General features: G+C 42.9%; 1 protein-coding gene across 2 annotated transcripts in view; it reads right to left on the bottom strand.

Annotated features, from left to right (window-relative positions):
- smyd3 (SET and MYND domain containing 3) overlaps positions 1-21,664 on the bottom strand; it is a 206,243-nt gene that overhangs the window by 158,202 nt on the left and 26,377 nt on the right. For both annotated transcript variants that reach the window (XM_029713882.1, XM_029713881.1), the window contains exon 5: positions 16,343-16,479. In XM_029713882.1, coding sequence (XP_029569742.1) covers positions 16,343-16,479 — 137 coding nt within the window. The remainder of the gene's footprint in view (positions 1-16,342; positions 16,480-21,664) is intronic.

Here is a 21,664-nt window from a genome sequence, read left to right as displayed (position 1 = left end):
TTGTTTGAGCTGTTCTTGCCATAATATGGACTTGGTCTTTGACCAAATAGGGCTATCTTCTGTTTACCACCCCTACCTTGTCAAAACACAACTGATTGGCTCAAACGCATTAAGAAGGAAAGAAATTGCACAAATTAATTTAACCTGTTAGGGCTAGGGGGCAGTATTTACACGGCCGGATAAAAAACGTACCCAATTTAATCTGGTTACTACTCCTGCCCAGTAACTAGAATATGCATATAATTATTGGCTTTTTCTAAAACTGTTTGAATGGTGTCTGTGAGTATAACAGAACTCATATGGCAGGCAAAAACCTGAGAAGATTCCATACAGGAAGTGACCTGTCTGACAAGTTCTTGTTCATATTGGCTCTTTTTATTGAAGACTGAGGATCTTTGCTGTAACGTGACACTTCCTACGGCTCCCATAGACTCTCAGAACCCGGGAAAAAGCTGAATGATATCGAGGCAGCCCCAGGCTGAAACACATTAGCGCGTTTGGATAGTGGCCGATCAGAGGGCCATTAGACTAAGGCTCGTGCACGAGGGGATCCCATGCTTTTACTTTCTCTCTCGTTGAATGTAAACAGGTTTTACCGGTCGGAATATTATCGCTTTTTTACGAGAAAAATGGCATAAAAATTGATTTTAAACAGCGGTTGACATGCTTCGAAGTACGGTAATGGAATATTTAGACATTTTTTGTCACGAAATGCGCCGTGCTCGTAACCCTGATTTACCCTTTCGGATAGTGTCTTGAACGCACGAACAAAACACCGCTATTTGGATATAACAATGGATTATTTGGGACCAAACCAACATTTGTTATTGAAGTAGAAGTCCTGGGAGTGCATTCTGACGAAGACAGCAAAGGTAATAACATTTTTCTTATAGTAAATCTGACTTTGGTGAATGCTAAACTTGCTGGGTGTCTAAATAGCTAGCCCTGTGATGCCGGGCTATCTACTTAGAATATTGCAAAATGTGCTTTCACCGAAAAGCTATTTTAAAATTGGACATATCGAGTGCATAGAGGAGTTCTGTATCTATAATTCTTAAAATAATTGTTATTTTTTTGTGAACGTTTATCGTGAGTAATTTAGTAAATTCACCGGAAGTGTTCGGTGGGAATGCTAGTCACATGCTAGTCACCTGCTAATGTAAAAAGCTGGTTTTTGATATAAATATGAACTTGATTGAACAGACATGCATGTATTGTATAACATAATGTCCTAAGATTGTCATCTGATGAAGATCATCAAAGGTTAGTGCTGCATTTAGCTGTGGTTTGGGTTTATGTGACATTATATGCTAGCTTGAAAAATGGGTGTCTGATTATTTCTGTCTGGGTACTCTGCTGACATAATCTAATGTTTTGCTTTCGTTGTAAAGCCTTTTTGAAATCGGACAGTGTGGTTAGATTAACGAGAGTCTTGTCTTTAAAATGCTGTAAAATAGTCATATGTTTGAGAAATTGAAGTAATAGCATTTCTAAGGTATTTGAATAACGCGCCACGGGATTCAACTGGCTGTTGAGTAGGTGGGACGCTGCCCAGAGAGGTTAACAAGGCACACCTGTTTTTTGAAATGCATTCCAGGTGACTACCTCATCAAGTTGGTTGAGAGAATGTCAAGAGATGATGCAAAGCTGTCATCAAGGCAAAGAGTGGCTACTTTGAAGAACTCAAACATAAAATATATTTTGGATTTGTTTAACACTTTTTTGGTTACTACATGATTCCATATGTGTTATTTCATAGTTTTGAGGTATTTACTATTATTTTACAAATGTAGACAATAGTAAAAAAAAAAAAATTAAAACCCTGGAAAGAGTAGGTGTGTCCAAACTTTTGACTGGTACTGTAGATCACTGCATCCAATGAAAACGTATACAGCTTAAGAACAAAGTTATTCAGTATTAGAAAAATGTGATGACTACATGTGAATGATCTTGTTCCTGTAGAGTTTGTAAACACCCAGGTAGGTTGATTAATAACCTGAACCAGATTACCAAAGCCCCATATACTACCCACCACTGCGACATGTATGCTCTCGTTGGCTGGCCCTCGCTTCATATTCGTCGCCAAACCCACTGGCTCCAGGTCATCTATAAGTCTCTGCTAGGTAAAGCCCCGCCTTATCTCAGCTCACTGGTCACCATAGCAGCACCCACCCATAGCACGCACTCCAGCAGGTATATTTCACTGGTCATCCCCAAAGCCAATTCCTCCTTTGGCTGCCTTTCCTTCCAGTTCTCTGCTGCCAATGACTGGAACGAATTGCAAAAATCACTGATGCTGGAGACTTATATCTCCCTCCCTAACTTTAGGCATTAGCTGTCAGAGCAGCTCACAGATCATTGCACCTGTAGACAGCCCATCTGTAAATAGCCCACCCAACTACCTCATCCCTATGTTGTTATTTATTTTTTGCTCCTTTGCACCCCAGTATCTCTACTTGCACATTCATCTTCTGCACATCTATCACTCCAGTGTTAATGCTAAATTGTAATTATTTCGCCACTATGGCCTATTTATTGCCTTACCTCCCTAATCTTACTACATTTGCACACACTGTATATATACATTTTCTATTGTGTTACTGACTGTACATTTGTTTATTCCATGTGTAACTCTGTGTTGTTGTTTGTGTCGCACTGCTTTGCTTTATCTTGGCCAGGTCACAGTTGTAAATGAGAATTGTTCTCAACTGGCCACCTGGTTAAATAAAGGACTTGTTCTCAACTGGCCTACCTGGTGAAATAAAAGTGAAATAAAAATAAAATAAAAAGTAAAATAACAGGGACTGGTTACAGTGAGAAGCTTCCTCTTGAGAGGACAGCTTGATGAAAACCAGTCAATATTCAGGTCCCCAAGAAAGTAAACCACTCTGGTTACATCACATATACTATTAATCATTTCTATACATTATTTAGATACTGAGTGTTAGCACTTGGTGGCCTATGGCAACACTCCAAAAGAATCGGCTTTAGATGAGACAGGTGAAAACTGCAACACTTCAATAACACTTGACATGAGATCTTCTCTGAGCATTACAGGTATATGGCTCTGAATATATACAGCAACACCTTCCCCATAAACATTCGTCTCTTCTATAGATGTTATATCCTTGTATTGCTACTGCTGTATCAAAGGAATTGAGTCTCAAACGGCTAATATATTAATGTTAGCAAGTTGACTTCATGAACCTTATTTCCAAGGCTACATGTATTCATATGGGCTATTTTCATCCCTTTCCTGTGTAGCTGATCAGAGATAGACATAATATGTAAAAGGATGGTGGTGAAAGAGTCTGTATCCCTCTCTACTCTCCTCTATTCCACCATCTCTCCCCCTCATCCCTCTCTCACTGAATCCAGAGAGGGAGAGAGTTCGTGATATTTACACAGAGCAAAAGCGAGAGGAAGAGAAAGAGTGAGAGAAAGAGCAAGGAGGAAAGTGATAGAGGTAGAGAGCGACATATATAGAAAGTGGGAGTTCAAGAGATAGGACGAGAGGCTCTATGTTGTTCACTGGGTTACATGCCGGTCGTTGTGTGTGTGGTTCCCAGTCCAGGGGGAGGTGAAGCAGCATAACAATAAGGCATGTTGACGGGAAGTTCAAGGGGGAAGCAATAAAACATTGCATGGCCAGATATAATCTGTCCCTGCTTATTGCACCACAGCAGAGCACAGACACACCAACACGCTCTCACAGCCTCACTTCAGAATCCGACGTTTGTCCATAAGCACCAAGTTAAGTTTAGGCATTCATTCTGAACAGTTAAGGTTTGGGATAGTGTTAAAAAAATATATATATAAATCAATAAAAAAGCACTGGGATTTCCCTTCACTGGAACTAAGGGGCCTAACCCAAACCATGAAAAACAGCCCCAGACCACCTCCAGCAAACTCTACAGTTACCACGATGAAAATCGGGCAGGGAGCGTTCTCCTGGTGAAGCGTGATTCATCACTACAGAGAACCCGTTTCCACTGCTCCAGAGTCCAATGGTGGCGAGCTTTACACCACTCCAGCCGATGCTTGGCAATGTGCATGGTGATCTTGGGCTTGTTTGCGGCTGTTCAGCCATGGAAACACATTTCATGAAGCTCTTGACGAACAGTTATTGTGCTGGTGTTGCTTCCAGAGGCAGTTAGGAACTCGGTAGTGAGTGATGAAACAGAGGACAGACGACTTTTACGCTCTACGCACTTCAGTGGTCCCGTTCTGTGAGTTTGTGTGGCCTACCACTGCATGGCTGAGCCATTGTCACATCCAGACGTTTCCACTTCACAATAATAGCACTTACAGTTGACCGGGGCAGCTCTAGCAAAGCATACATTTGACGAACTGACTCGTTGGAAATGTCACTGAGCTCTTCAGTAAGCCCATTCTACAGCCAATGTTTGTCTATGGAGATTGCATGGCTGTGCGCACAATTTTATACAACTGTCAGCAAAGGGTATGGCTGAACTAGACAAATCTACTAACTTCGAAGGGCTGTCCACATACTTTTTTATATATAGTGCACATATATTTTTTTATAAACTTTGCCAGTTGAGAACAAGTTCTCATTTACAACTGCGACCTGGCCAAGATAAAGCAAAGCAGTGCGACAAAAACAACAGAGTTACACATAAACAAACGTACAGTCAATAACACAATAGAAAAATCTATGTACAGTGTGTGCAAATGTAGAAGAGTAGGGAGGAAAGGCAATAAATAGGCCATAGAGGCGAAATAATTACAATTTAGCATTAACACTGGAGTGATAGATGTGCAGATGATGTGCAAGTAGAGATACTGGGGTGCAAAAGAGCAAGAGGGTAAGTAATAATATGGGGATGGGTGTGCTATTTACAGATTGGCTGTGTACAGGTACAGTGATCGGTAAGCTGCTCCGACAGCTGATGCTTAAAGGTAGAAAGGGAGACATAAGTCTCCAGCTTCAGTGATTTTTGCAATTCGTTCCACTCATTGGCAGCAGAGAACTGGAAGGAAAGGCGGCCAAAGGAAGGGTTGGCTTTGGGGATGACCAGTGAAATATACCTGCTGGAGCGCATGCTACGGGTGGATGTTGCTATCGTGACCAGGGAGTTGAGCTAAGGCGGGGCTTTACCTACCTAGCAGATGACCTGGAGCCAGTGGCTTTGGCGACGAATATGTAGTGAGGGCCAGCCAACGAGCGCATACAGGTCGCAGTGGTGTGTAGTATATGGGGCTTTGGTGACAGAACGGATGGCACTGTGATAGACCGCATCCAGTTTGCAGAAGAGTGTTGGAGGCTATTTTGTAAATGACATCGCTGAAGCCAAGGATCGGTAGGATAGTCAGTTTTACGAGGGTATGTTTGGCAGCATGAGTGAAGGATGCTTTGTTGCGAAATAGGAAGCCGATTCTAAATTTAATTTTGGATTGGAGATGCTTAATGTGAGTCTGGAAGGAGAGTTTACAGTCTAACCAGACACCTAGGTATTTGTAGTTGTCCACATATTCTAAGTCAGAACCATCCAGAGTAGTGATAGTCGGGCAGCAGTCGGATGAAGAGCATGCATTTAGTTTTACTACATTTAAAAGCAGTTGGAGGACACAGAAGGAGTGTTGTATGGCATTGAAGCTCGTCTGGAGGTTAGTTAACAAGGTGTCTAAAGAAGGGCAAGAAGTATACAGAATGGTGTTGTCTGCATAGAGGTGGATCAGAGAATCACCAGCAGCAAGAGCGACATCATTGACATATACAGAGAAGAGAGTCGGCCCGAGAATTGAACCCTGTGGCATCCCCATAGAGACTGCCAGAGGTCCGGACAACAGGCCCTCCGATTTGACACACTGAACTCTGTCTGAGAAGTAGTTGGTAAACCAGGCGAGGCAGTCATTTGAGAAAACAAGGCTATTGAGTCTGCCGATAACAATACGGTGATTGACAGAGTCGAAATCCTTGGCCAGGTCGATGAAGACGGCTGCACAGTACTGTTTTTTATCGATGTCGGTTATGATATTGTTAAGGACCTTGAACGTGGCTGAGGTGCACCCATGCTCAGCTCGGAAACCAGATTTCATAGCGGAGAAGGTACGGTGGGATTCGAAATGGTTCGGTGATCTGTTAACATGGCTTTTGAAGATTTTATATAGGCAGGGCAGGATGGATATAGGTCTGTAGCAGTTTGGGTCTAGAGTGTCTCCCCCTTTGAAGAGGGGGATGACCGTGGCAGCTTTCCAATCTTTGGGGATCTCAGACGATACAAAAGAGAGGTTGAACAGGCTAGTAATAGGGGTTGCAACAATTTCAGCAGATAATTTTAGAGAGGGTCCAGATTGTCTAGCCCAGCTGATTTGTAGGGATCCAAATTTTGCAGCTCTTTCAGAACATCAGCTTTTTGGATTTGGATGAAGGAGAAGCGGGGGGGGGGCAAGTTTCTGCGGGGGGTGCAGAGCTGTTGGCCGGGGTAGGGGTAGCCAGGTGGAAAGCATGGCCAGCCGTAGAAAAATTGAAATGATCGATTATCGTAGGTTTATCGGTGGTGACAGTGTTTCTTAGCCTCAGTGCGGTGGGCAGCTGGGAGGAGGTGCTTTTATTCTCCATGGACTTTAGTGTCCCAAAACTTTTTGGAATTAGTGCTACAGGATGCAAATTTCTGTTTGAAAAAGCTAGCCTTAGCTTTCCTAACTGACTAAACTGTGAGAACAAACAATCAAAATAAAAACTTGACAGTCACAGAGAATTGAAAATTCCCAAAACATTGAATTTAGCAGTTTTGATTTTGTTATGTTTGAGCAAAAGAACACAATTAGCCATGGAAAAATGTATAGAATTGCAGGAAATTAGCATTGAAACTGCAACATTTTCTCCCGGCTTCATGGCAAAATGTGTAGAATTCCAGGAAATTGGCTTAAAAAAGCAACAAACAAAAAAATTCTTTACACCACCAATATGGGGGCCTCTAAAATACAGCCCGCAGACTGGCCAACGCGCCCATTGATCCCCTTGAGTACGTGAAGGTACAGTGGCTTGCTTAAGTATTCACCTCCCTTGGAATTTTTCCTATTTTGTTGCCTTACAGCCTGGCATTAAAATTGTTTTTTGGGGGGGGGTTTGTATCATTTGATTTACACCACATGCCTACCACTTTGAAGATGCAAAATATATATTTTTTGCCACCTTTTGCAGCAACAAGTCTCTTGGAGTATGTCTCTATAAGCTTGGCACATCTAGCCACTGGGATTCTTGCCCATTCTTCAAGGCAAAACTGCGCCATCTCCTTCAAGTTGGATGGGTTCCGCTGGTGTACTGCAATCTTTAAGTCATACCACAGATTCTCAATTGGACTGAGGTCTGGGCTTTGACTGGGCTATTCCACAAGACATTCAAATGTTTCCCCTTAAACCACTCAAGTGTTGCTTTAGCAGTATGCTTAGGGTCATTGTCCTGCTGGAAGGTGAACCTCCATCCCAGTCTCAAATCTCTGGAAGACTGAAACAGGTTTCCCTCAAGAATTTCCCTGTATTTAGCGCCATCCATCATTCCTTCAATTCTGACCAGTTTCCCAGTCCCTGCCGATGAAAAACATCCCCACAGCATGATGCTGCCACCACCATGCTTCACTGTGGGGATGCTGTCCTCGGGATGATGAGAGGTGTTGGGTTTGCGCCAGACATAGCTTTTTCCTTGATGCAGCTCCTTCAGGGTTAACTTTGGTCTATTTCTTGCCTCTGATTAATGCTCTCATTGCCTGGTCTGTGAGTTTTGATGGGTGGCCCTCTCTTGGCAGGTTTGTTGTGGTGCCATATTCTTTAAATGTTTTAATAATGGATTTAATGGTGCTCTGTGGGATGTTCAAAGTTTTGGATATTTTTGTATAACCCAACCCAGATCTGTACTTCTCCACAACTTTGTCCCTGACCTGTTTGGAGAGCTCCTTGGTCTTCATGGTGTCGCTTGCTTGGTGGTGCCCCTTGCTTAGTGGTGTTGCAGACTCTGGGGCCTTTCAGAACAGGTGTATGTATACTGAGATCATGTGACAGATCATGTGACACTTAAATAAAAGTCCACCTGTGTGCAATCTAACTAATTTTGTGACTTCTGAAGGTAATTGGTTGCACCAGATCTAATTTAGGGGCTTCATAGCAAAGGGGTGAATACATATACACGCACCACTTTTCCGTTTTTTTTTTTAAATTTTAAACAACGTATTTTTTTTATTTTCACTTCACCAATTTGGACTATTTTGTGTATGTCCATTACATGAAATCCAAATAAAAATCAATTTAAATGACAGGTTGTAATGCAACAAAATAGGAAAAACGCCATGGGCATGAATATTTTTGCAAGGCACTGAACATTACAATGACGAGGCTTAATTTCATGGGCAGTAGTACATGGGTAGGAGGAGGTAGTATTATTAAGATGAAGAATGATTAACTAGTGCTCACACTCACACCAAATAAGGCTCTCTGCAACTGAGTGGAATCTTAATGGGGTATTTTACAGCTAAAACTCACTAGCCTTTCACCAGAGCCTTCTACCACCCACACACACCTTCAGCTCATATAAAGTGCCTATACACAGGGAACATTCCAAAAACATGGTACCTAATCATATCTTTAAAACATGTTTTCTTAGCCCTCCTTCTCTCTTGCCCCATCCACCCATGTATTATTCATCTACTCTACACATTCCAGCAGGAGAGAGAGAAAAAGAGACAAATGGAGAGAGAGAGCGAGAGAGTGAGAGAGCGAGAGAGAGAGAGAATTAAAACAAGAGAGTGGGCTCATACCTGAGAACACAGTGCCCCCTGTTAGTGGCATAGAGAATGACAGGCTGCATTACAATACTGGTCTTCCCTGTGGCTCAGTTGGTAGAGCATGGTGTGTGCAATGCCAGGGTTGTGGGTTCGATTCCCACGGGGGGCCAGTACCAAAAAAATAAATAAAAAAATGCATGAAATGAAATGTATGCATTCACTACTGTAATTCGCTCTGGATAACAGCGTCTGCTAAATGACTAATAAAAAATAAAAAAAAATAAAAATACATACAGGTATAGAATAAAGCTATGTGAAAGTATAGTGTGTTGCATATGTCTGGTGCTGAAACCACAGAGATATAGGTTACTAGTACAAGGTCACAGTAACACTGATGTCATGCCACTTCAACCTCAGGAGGCTAAAGAAATGTGGCTTGTCACCTAAAACCCTCACAGATTTTTACAGATGCACAATTGAAAGCATCCTGTCGGGCTGTATCACCGCCTGGTACGGCAACTGCACCGCCCGCAACCGCAGGGCTCTCCAGAGGGTGGTGCGGTCTGCCCAATGCATTACCGGGGGCAAACTACCCGCCCTCCTGGACACCTACTGCACCCAAAGTCACAGGAAGGCCAAAATGATCATCAAGGACATGAACCACCCAAGCCCACAACCACCCCGCTATCATCAAGAAGGCGAGGTCAGTACAGGTGCATCAAAGCTGGGACCGAGAGACTGAAAAACAGCATCTATCTCAAGGCCATCAGACTGTTAAAACAGCCATCACTAGCACATTAGAGGCTGCTGTCTATAGGCATAGACTAGAAATCACTGGCCACTTTAAGGAATGGAACACTAGTCACTTTAATAATGTTTACATATCTGGCATTACTCATCTCATATGTATATACTGTTTTCTATACTTCTACAGTATCTTAGTCACTTAATGTTTACATATTTTGCATTACTCATCTCATATACTGTTTTCTATACTATATCTTAGTCCATTCCGCTCTGACATCGCTCATCCATATATGTATATAGTCTTAATTCATACCTACTTAGATGTGTGTGTATTGGGTATATGTTGTGTAATTTGTTAGCCATTACTGCACTGTCGGAGCTAGAAGCACAAGAATTTGGCTAAACCCGCAATAACATTTGCTAATCACGTGTATGTGACCAATAAAATTTGATTTGATGCTATAGTGTGTGTGTGTGTGTGTGTGTGTGTGTGTGTGTGCTAGGTCAGTGGGGCGAGAAGGAGAGGTTGATGGGACAGCGGAGGTGCATAATTTCCTCTCCCACAGGAAGTCACTGTGGAACAATGCACATTGCCTTGGTCCCGATGTGTGTGTGTGTGTGTGTGTGTGTGTGTGTGTGTGTGTATGTGCAAACTACTACCTACGGCCCTCAGCTCTCTGAACGTTTTCAGTGTCTCTTCATTGAGAGGATTTAATATCAGTTAATTATCACGGACATAAGCCTAGCATTGGTTACAGCTACATAATAACATGATAGTGTATTGTATTCATGTTACATTCAGCTACTATCAGGTGAAGTTTCCCTGCCTATACCGAGGTGCTACCAAGCACCTGGGATCAAATGACAGGGAGGCCAGGGAGCAGTGTTGCTCAACCTGCGGTCCGGGGGCCCCTACTGGTCCCTAGGATAATGCTGAGCGGTCCCTCAGTTGGTCAGAAGCCTGACACTCATTTAATTAGATCTATAGTGTTAGTTTTAATATAAACCCAAGGAGGAAGGGCCATAGCTTGCCTGTTCCTTGCCCAGAAAAGACCATGCCCTGGTATAAGAAAAGGTTAAGAAACACTGCCACGGAATACTGGACATACCATAATAAACTATGAGAATTAGTGGTAATTCCATGGAGCTGAAACAGTGTAGTATTCCATCCAACAGCCATCATTCCCAGGTGCTGTGGTTCTCTCCCACTGTCAACTCCACGTTCCCATCATTGGATTATCAGGAATACTGTATGTGGTGTGTGTCTATACCAGTATATGATTTGGTGGTCTGCCGTATGGCCATTGACCTCAATGACCTCAAGGGTAATTATGAGTGTGTCTGCACTGGCCCTCCCTCAGGCAGCCACACCATATTATTACTGAATGAGACCAAAGGCAATATTCAGCCTGGGGGAAGGGAGAGATGAAAGGAGGGAAAAGTGAAAGAGAGAGTGAGTGATGAGGAGGAGTGTCCCAGACCTGATGCCAACATATGTCACACGTATGTTCAAAGGGCAAAGTGCAAAAGGCCAGACACTACGCGCACATACACACACACGCGTCTGAGTGGGTGGTCTCGCTCCCCGACTCTCCAGCTCTCTTTTTCTCCCGGGGTAGATGGATACAGACCTGCCATTTTCTGTCTGCCGCTTCATCTCTCTCTCTCCTTCTTCTCTCCATTCATCTCTCGTTAACCCTCGCCAAGTATGAGATATCAGTTATTGACCAAAACCAAAATAACTCTGAGCTGTATGTTCGTCCAGTCAGCACCCCATTGCATAGGATAATTTACTCAGTTATTCTTCAGAAACCAAAAGAAACCAAGCAAGTCAAATAAGAGCTGAAAAGATTCCAACAGTAACAGAACCTTACAGAAGAATATATTCTATCTGTGCTCATGAATGCATGGAGTACTCTGTTTCAACAACTCTCTCACACACAATCTCTCTTTCTCTCCCTTTCTGCCGCTCCCTTTCTCCAGGGTGATAACCAACCCTCGCTCTGCAACTTTAATTAAACGAGTCGATACTCCTCTGTCCATCTCGCTCTCTCCATCGCTCTTTTCCTCCGTCGGAATGTAACAGAGGTCCCATCGGATCATTCCTGTTTAAAAATCAGGATTTTCCCGTTTTTCTCATCTCCACAGACACTTTTTCTATCCTACACTAATTGGGAATTCCTCCTCCACACCAGTCAAGGCTGAGGATAATTTTGACTTAATAACGAATAAATAAATACAATAACAGTGAAAACACACAAACACCCACTCATCCCTAGGGAAAGCCAGGTCATCCCAGAGAGTGTGCATGTGTTATCCCAGGGCCAGTGTGAATCCTGTCTGATATTAAACTATTCGTTCGGGGAAGAGACGCATTTGTAATGGAGATTTGTAATGGAGATTCTACCTTCCTTCCATGTTGCCTCAGCCTTATCAGACCAGTTCTGTCCGCCCGTCGGTCTGTACCTCTCTCCCTTTTGCACTATAGGATGTGGAGTTCCACAGAAGGACTCACTGTAGAGAGCGTCTTTGTCTCTCTCTGACACGAGTCACTCAGACACACACACACGTGTTTATGTTTGCTATTTGAACAGTGATGGTAATCAGAACCAGGTCTTGGTGTGAGAAGGTTTATAAGACAGAGACAGGCCCAGAAGGCTAGCTAGCTATATAATATAAAACAGCTGTTGCTTTTTATAACAGTTCATCTCACACACACAACCTAACACACACACACACACACACAAATGTACATTCACACAAGTTGTTTGTGCGTCCCTGACAAGACCATCACCTTAACAAACCCCCTATCTGGTTCCAATTCTAGTCTGGCATAACACACAAAAGTCTAACAAATCACACAACTGTAAATAAACAATTTAAACAAGACATTCATTTAAACGCCCTCTCTCACACACACACAACAAAAAAACAGATACATTACACACACATTACACACACACACACCTATGCCTGACTAGAGAAGTACATGAGTGGAGAGCAGCTGCAGGTTGAAGAGTGAGTTCCGGTTTCATGCTGAGAAACACAACGAGATCATCAGAAATACCAGGAACAACACACCTTAACTGTGTACAAAAACATACTCTTTACAAATCAGAGGGGTGTACTACGACGCGGGATAGAGGAGTTTGACGAGCTAGCTTTGGTAAATTCTGAGTTCAACTCGGAATAACCGTTGACACAAAAGTGGATCACCTTTCAGCCAGTGTCATGACTGTCCTGTGAGGATCATATTGGGTCAGATCAGCTTGGCAATGGCTGCCAATAACCAGGCCTTCTCTCACCCGCAGAGGGGAGGAGAGAACTGGTGTGGGGTTTTGACACCTCACCCGGTCGTAAATTAAGCGGGAGAGGACTCTCACTCTACCCTCCAGTATTGCCTAAAGGAATGTCTTGTCTCCAGACTTTTGCCCACCCAAAACTATAAAAATGTCAAAAAAGTACATAATGGAACAATAATTCTAACAAAGACTGTGGGGACTGGTCAGTGGGGAGTTGTAGAAAACTAATGTCATATTGTTTTTAATTTTGTGATGTCATTAAAAACTTTATGGACAAAAGAGTAAATTGAAAAGGATACCCCCTTTACCTGTCAAGTTTCCATCCAATGCGTTGTGCATAGGATATGAAAATGAAGTATTTTTGTTATGATATTAATATGATTTTAGGAACTTCTAATCATATCCTTTGCACATTAAGTAGCCACGCCCCGAGTGAGGTCAGAAGACGTGTCAGACGTTAGGAGACGTCCCCTTTGGCCAGTGTGCATAAAAAGCCTTGGTAACGAAATTAACATTAGACCAGAAAAGCGTGGAGCGATAGCTACATGTCTGAAATGGTTGGAACTTTGAACCTCAACACAAGGTGAAGAAATAAACTCACCTTTCTTTAGGCCAGGAAAGATGGGGAGCTGCAGCCCACGTCTGAAGTGGTCGAAATCCTGACTACCAACACGAGGAGGAAGAGGCATAAAACTCCCCTCTCAGACAATCACTGGTACAGCTGATTAGCTGTCCTGAGTCAAATATCTCAAACTCTTCAAACCATCCCATCCTACTACAAGTCTCAAATCCCCATAGTACACTACTCTCATCACCGCACTGGAACCATCGTCACGACTGGCTTATCTTCAAATAAGCAGCTTCAGGAGCGAATGGAAGAGTGAACTCTGTAGTTATGTTCAGGACTACACAACGGACAACAGCACCCACACGTAAATACATTCATGATTTCTTATTTTGAACGGGCGGCGGTTCGTGTGCAAACTATATGATTGTGAGAATAGTTACAGAATGTATCCACGATAAGTGTCCCTTTCTCTCTCCCCATGTCGTTGGGTAAAATGCCATATTGTGTCAGTCCGCTAGGGACCTTTATCTCATGTAAAGGGTGTATGTTTATTCTGTGTTATTATTTAGTTAGCTAGTAAATAATTAAACCAATTGGTGTAGTACTGAATCATGAGCAAGGCTGTGGTTTTTGCAGATGCATGTGATTATGACTGTCAGAATGAGGATATGATAAGATTTATAAGATGACTGTTCATCGATGTAATAGATATACCTTAGAGTTTAATTCAGGAGATGGTGACTCTAAAACAACCTCTTCCGTGGTGCCCCAAATCCTAATGAGTTAAGTGTTACATGATTAATTTAAATTGGATAACAATTAAACATCGTTAGTGGATTAAATAATTAATGAATGTAAAGTCACGACACCAGGTACATTTCTATGGCAACAAATCCTTCAAACGTAACCTGCTCTGGGGCAGGCTAACTCCACTTTATCCTAAAATGAAGAGTCTGAGCCTTGAGTTGAGGATTAATCAAATCAGATTCCCTCCCTCTCGCAAAGAGTGCACCATCATTTCCTTCATTCTCCAGACCATTTGAGGAAGACTGATTAAACATTTTATTAATCAAATTAATGTGTTAAAAATAGTAATATTCTAACACACTTAGTGAACAGTTTATTAGGTACACCACCCCGTTCATGAAAATGGTTCTCTCCTATTGACAGTGAATCACATGGCCGTGGCTTGTGAAAGCAGGTTGACAGGCATCGAGGCATTCAGTTACTGTTCGATTGAACGATAGAATTGGCAAAACGAGTGACCTAAGCGGCTTTGAGCGTGGTATGATAGTCGGTGCCAGGCGCGCCGTTTCCAGTATCTCAGAAACAACTGGTCTCCTAGGCTTTTCACGCACGACAGTATCTATGGTTTACCGAGAATGGTGCGACAAACAAAAAAAACATCCAGTCAGTAACAGTCCTGTGGGCGAAAACAGCTTGTTGATGAGAGATAAAAAAGGAGAATGGCAAGAATCGTGCAAGCTAACAGGCGGGCCACAAACAGGCAAATAACGACGCAATGAAAACGGTGGTGTGCAGAACGGCATCTCGGAACACACAACTCGTGCCCACGGATGGGCTATTGCAGCAGACGACCACACCAGGTTCCACTCCTATCAGCTAAAAACAAGAAGCAGCAGCTCCAGTAGGCACGCGATCAACAACACTGGACAATTGAGGAGTGGAAAAACATTGCCTGCTCCGACGAATCCGGATTCCAGTTGGGTCATGCTGATGGCAGAATCAGGATTTGGTGTAAGCAGCATGAGCCCATGGCCCCATCCTGCCTGGTGTCAACGGTACAGGCTGGTGGCAGTGGGGAATGGTTTCCTGTTACTCGTTAGGGTCCTTGATACCAATTGAGCACTGTTTCCATGCCCCAAAGAATTCAGGCTGTTCTGGAGGCAAAGGGGTTCTGACCCAGTTCTAGATGTACCTAATAAACTGGTCACTGAGTGTACAAAACATAGGAACACCTTCCTAATATTGTGTTTGTAACCCCCTTTTGCTCTCAGAACAGCCTCAATTCGCATGACAATTTTTTTATTAAAGTGAAACATCCCATTCATCTCTAAGAGAGCCCTTTTTTCCAAGGGACTAGCTATGTGTGTGTGTGTTATCCCAGGGGCAGTGTGAATCCTGTCTGATATTATACATGTCATTCAGCTATTTTTGTCTGCCTGTCTGTCAGTCCATCCGTCTGACGGTCACATTGTCCGTCCGTCCATCCCCGTCTGTCCACCCCCTTCCTTCTGCTCTCCCCTTAACTCACCTTCTCTGTCCAGGAACTCTGGACTAAAGTTGGACTGATTTGCATTATGTAGATGTGGAGTTCCACAGAAGGATTCACTTTAGGGAGCATCTGTCTCTCTCTGACACACGAGTGACGCACACAAACACATGTGTATGTTTGCTATTTGAACAGTGATGGTAATCAGAACCAGGTCTTGGTGTGAGATGGTTTATACGACAGAGACGGGCCCAGAAGGCTAGCTAGCCATATAATATAAAAAGCAACAGCTGTTTCACACCAGTTAATCTCACACATAAATGTATACTCATGCGACACACACACACACACACACACACACACACACACACACCTGATTAAGAAACAGCCTAGAGAAGTACATGAGTGGAGAGCAGCTGCACGTTAAAGACCTGGGAGGAGAGAGGTCCGGTTTCATGCTGAGAAACACATTGAGATCATCAGGAATACCAGGAACAACACTTTTACTGTCTACAAACACACACCATTTACACATCAGGCCTGCTGGGAATCTTTTAGACATATGTGAAGGTATGACCAGCCCACCAACAGCGCAGAGAAAAAGGCTGCAGTGAGAGAGACTGGGTACGATAGTGTGGGTCCTGCCTCTTCACTACTCCATCTTGTTTCACATCATTCTATGTTTGTCTGTCTCGCATGCATGCAAGCCACACACACATGCACGCACACACACACAGCTGCAGTGATCTACCTTGGCCAGCAGGCTGAGGGGGTCCACGGTGGGTAGTTCCTGCGTGATGTTAGGGACTTCCTGTTGGATGTAGAGCTGGAGCATGGAGCTCAGCTGAGACAGACCCTCCCTCCTCTCCTCTCCCATATCACACAGATCTGTACAGGAGAAAGAGCGGTCAGCGGAGCCACATGTGCACAGTGACATGGTCGGTCTTTGTTTTCGCATTATTCATATTTCCTGGTAAGTAATCAACATGTAAGTATGAAGAGGGAAAAAATAACTATGCTATATTTGTTGCTGAGAGGAAGACCGGTAACGATCCACACAGAGAGACACAGAGAAAGAAGAGTAGAGAGAGAGGTGCGCACAACATCGGCTATCCTATAAGTAACTACTACAAATGACACTTGATTTACAGAAATAAATATGACCTGATTCAGAATGGTGTCAACAGTATATCATGAAAAGCTCAATGTATTGGGCTGATCAATATTTCGTGCTATAGTAGTAATGTGTTGAAGTATATTACAAAATGTTCATACTTATGCAGGTCTTATTATCTATGTCTCTGCTAGGTAAAGCTCCGCCTTATCTCAGCTCACTTGTCACGATAACAACACCCACCCGTAGCACTGTTCATCCCCAAAGCCAATTCCTCCTTCGGCCACCTTTCCTTCCAGTTCTCTGCTGCCAGTGACTGGAACGAATTGCAAAAATCGCTGAAGCTGGAGACTTATATTTCCCTCACTAACTTTAAATCCGAGCAGCTAACCGATCACTGCAGCTGTACATAGCCCATCTGTAAATAGCCCACCCAATCTACCTACCTCAATCCCATATTGTTTTTACTTACTTTTCTGCTCTTTTGCACTCCAGTATCTCTACTTGCACATCAAATCAAATTTATTCATAAAGCCCTTCTTACACCAGCTGATATCTCAAAGTGCTGTACAGAAACCCAGCCTAAAACCCCAAACAGCAAGCAATGCAGGTGTAGAAGCACGGTGGCTAGGAAAAACTCCCTAGAAAGGCCAGAACCTAGGAAGAAACCTAGAGAGGAACCAGGCTATGGGGGGTGGCCAGTCCTCTTCTGGCTGTACCGGGTGGAGATTATAACTAAACATGGCCAAGATGGGTCAAATAATAATAATAATCACAGTGGATGTCGAGGGTGCAACAGGTCAGCACCTCAGGAGTAAATGTTAGTTGGCTTTTCATAGCCAATCATTCAGAGTATCTCTACCACTCCTGCTGTCTCTAGAGAGTTGAAAACAGCAGGTCTGGGACATGTAGCACGTCCGGTGAACAGGTCAGGATTCCATAGCCGCAGGCAGAACAGTTGAAACTGGAGCAGCAGCACGGCCAGGTGGACTGGGGACAGCAAGGAGTCATCAGGCCAGATGGACCATGCCTCAGGACTTAGGGCTCTGCTCATTTATCACTCGTGTTAATCTGCTAAATTGTAATTACTTTGCTACTATGGTCAATTTACTGCCTACCTCCTCACGCCATTTGCACACACTGTATATAGACTTTCTTTTTTTCTATTGTGTTATTGACTGTACGCTTGATTATTCCATGTGTAACTCCGTTGTAGTTCATGTCGCACTGCTTTATCTTGGCCAGGTCACAGATGTAAATGAGAACTTGTTCTCAACTAGCTTACCTGGTTAAATAAAAGGTGAAATAAAAAAAATTATCATGAAAAGAATGAAGTAATGTAAAATAAATACAATTAATCACCACATCAGAAACAATCAAAATGTCTGTTGTCTATTCTCTATGGTCCAACTCCAGTCCTCCAGCACCCCCAACAGCACACATTTTTATTGTAGCCCCTGGACAAGAACACCTGATTAAACTTGTAAACTAATCATCAATCTCTCAATGAGTTGAATCAGGTGAGTTTGTCAGAGGCTACAACAAAAATGAGTGCTGTTGGGGGTTCTCAAGGAGTGGAGTTGGGGAAACACCGGTCTAACAGGTTTCTGTTTAGTGATGTTTAAAACCCTGCTACAGTGTTGTTTTTGGGGGTAAAATGAATGTACGTCGCTCACCAGTCTACTATAAAGTCTACAGTCTGGGATAAAAAAATATTTAACGACCACTTTTTAGAGTAAACAGCTGAGGGATGAGGTTAGAGCACTGTTTCTTTCCTGGTCCTGGGGATCCAAAATGGGTGCACAGTTTAGTTTTCGCTCTAGTACTACACACCTGATTCAACCAATCAAAGAGGTTTGATGATGAGCTGATTAGTGTAATGAGGTGCATAGTGCTAGGGCATATACAAACATGTGCACCCCTTTGGGTCCCCAGGACCAGGATTGAGAAACACTGGGTTAAGGGTCAAGTTCGTGACTAGATGCGCATTTCATCAACCAGTGGTTGCGTGCCACGTCGTCAACTGTGCCGTCAGGCACCAGATTGCTATAAAATACACTGAGTGTACTAAACATTAAGAACACCTTCCTAATACTGACATGTAAAATACCTATCCAGGCGTTGTAAGATCTGGCATGCGTCAGCAATATAGTCGGGCAGGAACTCGGCCACTATCTTAACAACAGACGCAGATTGTCAGCTGTGACCAAACTCACCGGTTATTAATACATAGGTATCAGAGAATTAGAACATTCCAATATTTTTGCAAAAATAACTACATTCGGGCTGAAAATAAAAACTAGGGAAAGGTTTTCTTGGGAACCGAAGCATAGCTTCGAGTTTTGAGGCTTGTAGTGCAGCTTCACTAACATTGGGGAAATGTTAAGATATGGACATTCGGGGGACAATGCTATATCATGCTTGCTACTGCCTGTAGAAAAAGTAAACAACAGATTGTGGATGCTGTCACTGGCATACATAAACAACTCAAGGTGAGACTAACTTCAGCCAAACGTGTAGATTGGATGAACTCAACCAAGTGGCTCTAACTGTGGGTACCAAAAATGGATGCGCCAATCCCTGCTTTAATCCACATACACTACCGGTCAAAAGTTTTAGAACACCTACTCATTCCAGGGTTATTTCTTTCTTTTTACTATGTTCTACGTTATAGAATAATAGCGAAGCCATCAACACCATGAAATATAGTATACAGAAGATAGCCGTATTTGGTAAAAGTCCATATTATGGCAAGAACAGCTCAAACAAGCAAAGAGAAACGACAGTCCATCATTACTTTAAAACAGGAAGGTCAGTCAATCCGGAAAATTTCAAGAACTTTGAAAGTTTCTTCAAGTGCAGTCGCAAAAACCATCAAGCGCTATGACGAAGCTGGCTCTCATGAGGACCACCACAGGAAAGGAAGACCCAGAGTTACCTCTGCTGCAGAGGATAAGTTCATTAAAGTTACCAGCCTCAGAAATTGCAGCCCAAATAAATGCTTCAGAGTTCAAGTAACAGACACATCTCAATATCAACTATTCAGAGGAGAATCAGGCCTTCGTGGTCAAATTGCTGCAAAGAAACCACTACGAAGAAGAGACTTGCTTGTGCCAAGAAACTGGAGCAATGGACAATAGACCGGTGGAAATCTGTCCTTTGATCTGTAGTTCAACTTGGAGATTTTTGGTTCTGACCGCTGTGTCTTTGTGACACAGAGTAGGTGAATGGATGATATCTGCATATGTAGTTCCCACCATGAAGCATGAATAAGGTGGAGTGATGGTGCTTTGCTCGTGACACTGTCGGTGATTTATTTAGAATTCAAAACACACTTAACCAGCATGGCTACCACAGCATTCTGCAGCGATACGCCATCCCATCTGGTTTGCGCTTAGTGGGAATATGATTTGTTTTTCAACAGGACAGTGACCCAACACACCTCCAGGCTGTGTAAGGGCTATTTGACCAAGAAGAAGAGTGATGAGTGCTGCATCAGATGACCTGGTCTCCACAATCACCCAACCTCAACAAAGTGTGATGGTTTGGGATGAGCCATAAAACAGAATCTTTCGGATTTGCCTGTATATTATGCTCCAAGTCTTTCACGTGCCTTTTTGTAAACTCCAGGCGTGCTGACATGTGCCTTTCTCTCAGGAGTGGCTTCTGTCTGGCCAGTCTCCAATAAAACCCAGATTGGTGAAGTGCTGTAGAAACTGTTGTCCTTTTGCGAGGCTCTCCCATCTCAGCCAAGGAACTCCGTAGTTCTGTCAGAGTGGTCATTAGATTCTTGGTCAACTCTGACCAAGGTCCTTCTCACCCGGTTTGGTCGGACGGCCAGCGCTAGGCAGAGTCTGGGCAGTTTCATTTTTTTTTTTCAATTTCCCAATAATGGAGATCACGGTGTTCTTGGAAACTTTCAACACTCTAGAAATTGTTTAATATCCTTCCCCGGATATATGCCTCATCACAATTCTCTTTCAGAGATCTATGGACAGTTCCTTGGACTTCATAGTGTAGTTTCTGCTTTGATGTGCACTGTCAACTGTGGGGTACAGAGGTGTGAATACGTATATAAAATTGATATTTCTGTATTTAATCATTTATTTATTTTTAAATCACTTTATCATTATGAGGTATTTTGTGAAGATGGATCAGAAAAAAATATATTTAATACATTTTGAATTAAGGCTGTAACACAAAATGTGGAATAAGTCTAGAGAATACTTATTGAAGGCACTGTACAAGTACCACAAATATGCAGAGGTTAAACGCTCATATATTTTGGAACACTTGAAAACATAAAATACACAAATAATATGATATACACATGAGACGATCAACAACCCAAACTGACGAGCTGCAGTTTGTTAATCACAGTTTAATACACAGAACACAAATAAGTCAAGCCTACATGACAGGTACTTCAGCTATGGATATCACATGAGATTCTACATAGAAGACGAGATGCACGACACAAACGACACTAGGAACTTCTCACATAAACTTGAACTCTAAAATTTAAACGGAGCATACGTCAAACGATATGTTCCATTACTCCTTAGATATGGTATTCTGTTCTGAAAAAAAAGATCTTAAGATCTCCTGAACATGAATAGTCAGTCTCAATGAGTGTTCGAAGCGACCATTGATTTCATATTGTACTGTGTCGCTCTGCCTGCTATCTATGTGGCTAGCTATACTCTGTTAACGTCAGGAGCTACTAACGTGGCTCCCGTTATATTTGTCATCCATCTTCTCATCTCAGATCTCATCTAGGTCTTAAATATCAGGGCTGTGCATTTCATAACCAGGGGACAACCGTTAGGATTTACTCAAACATTCTACGTAACATGCCTTTCTCTTATTCTTTGTCAACATTTTCTGGATGATGTGCATCCCCCTGGAGAGATATGTGATGACAGCACAACTTCTGTGGTACCAGAGTAATCGCTCCAT

The sequence above is a fragment of the Salmo trutta genome, chromosome 25 (genome assembly GCF_901001165.1).
Source record: "Salmo trutta chromosome 25, fSalTru1.1, whole genome shotgun sequence".
In the NCBI taxonomy this organism is placed as follows: Eukaryota; Metazoa; Chordata; class Actinopteri; order Salmoniformes; family Salmonidae; genus Salmo; species Salmo trutta.
The sequence above is the reverse complement of the archived record's forward strand: the minus strand, read 5'-3'. Positions and strand labels throughout refer to the sequence as shown.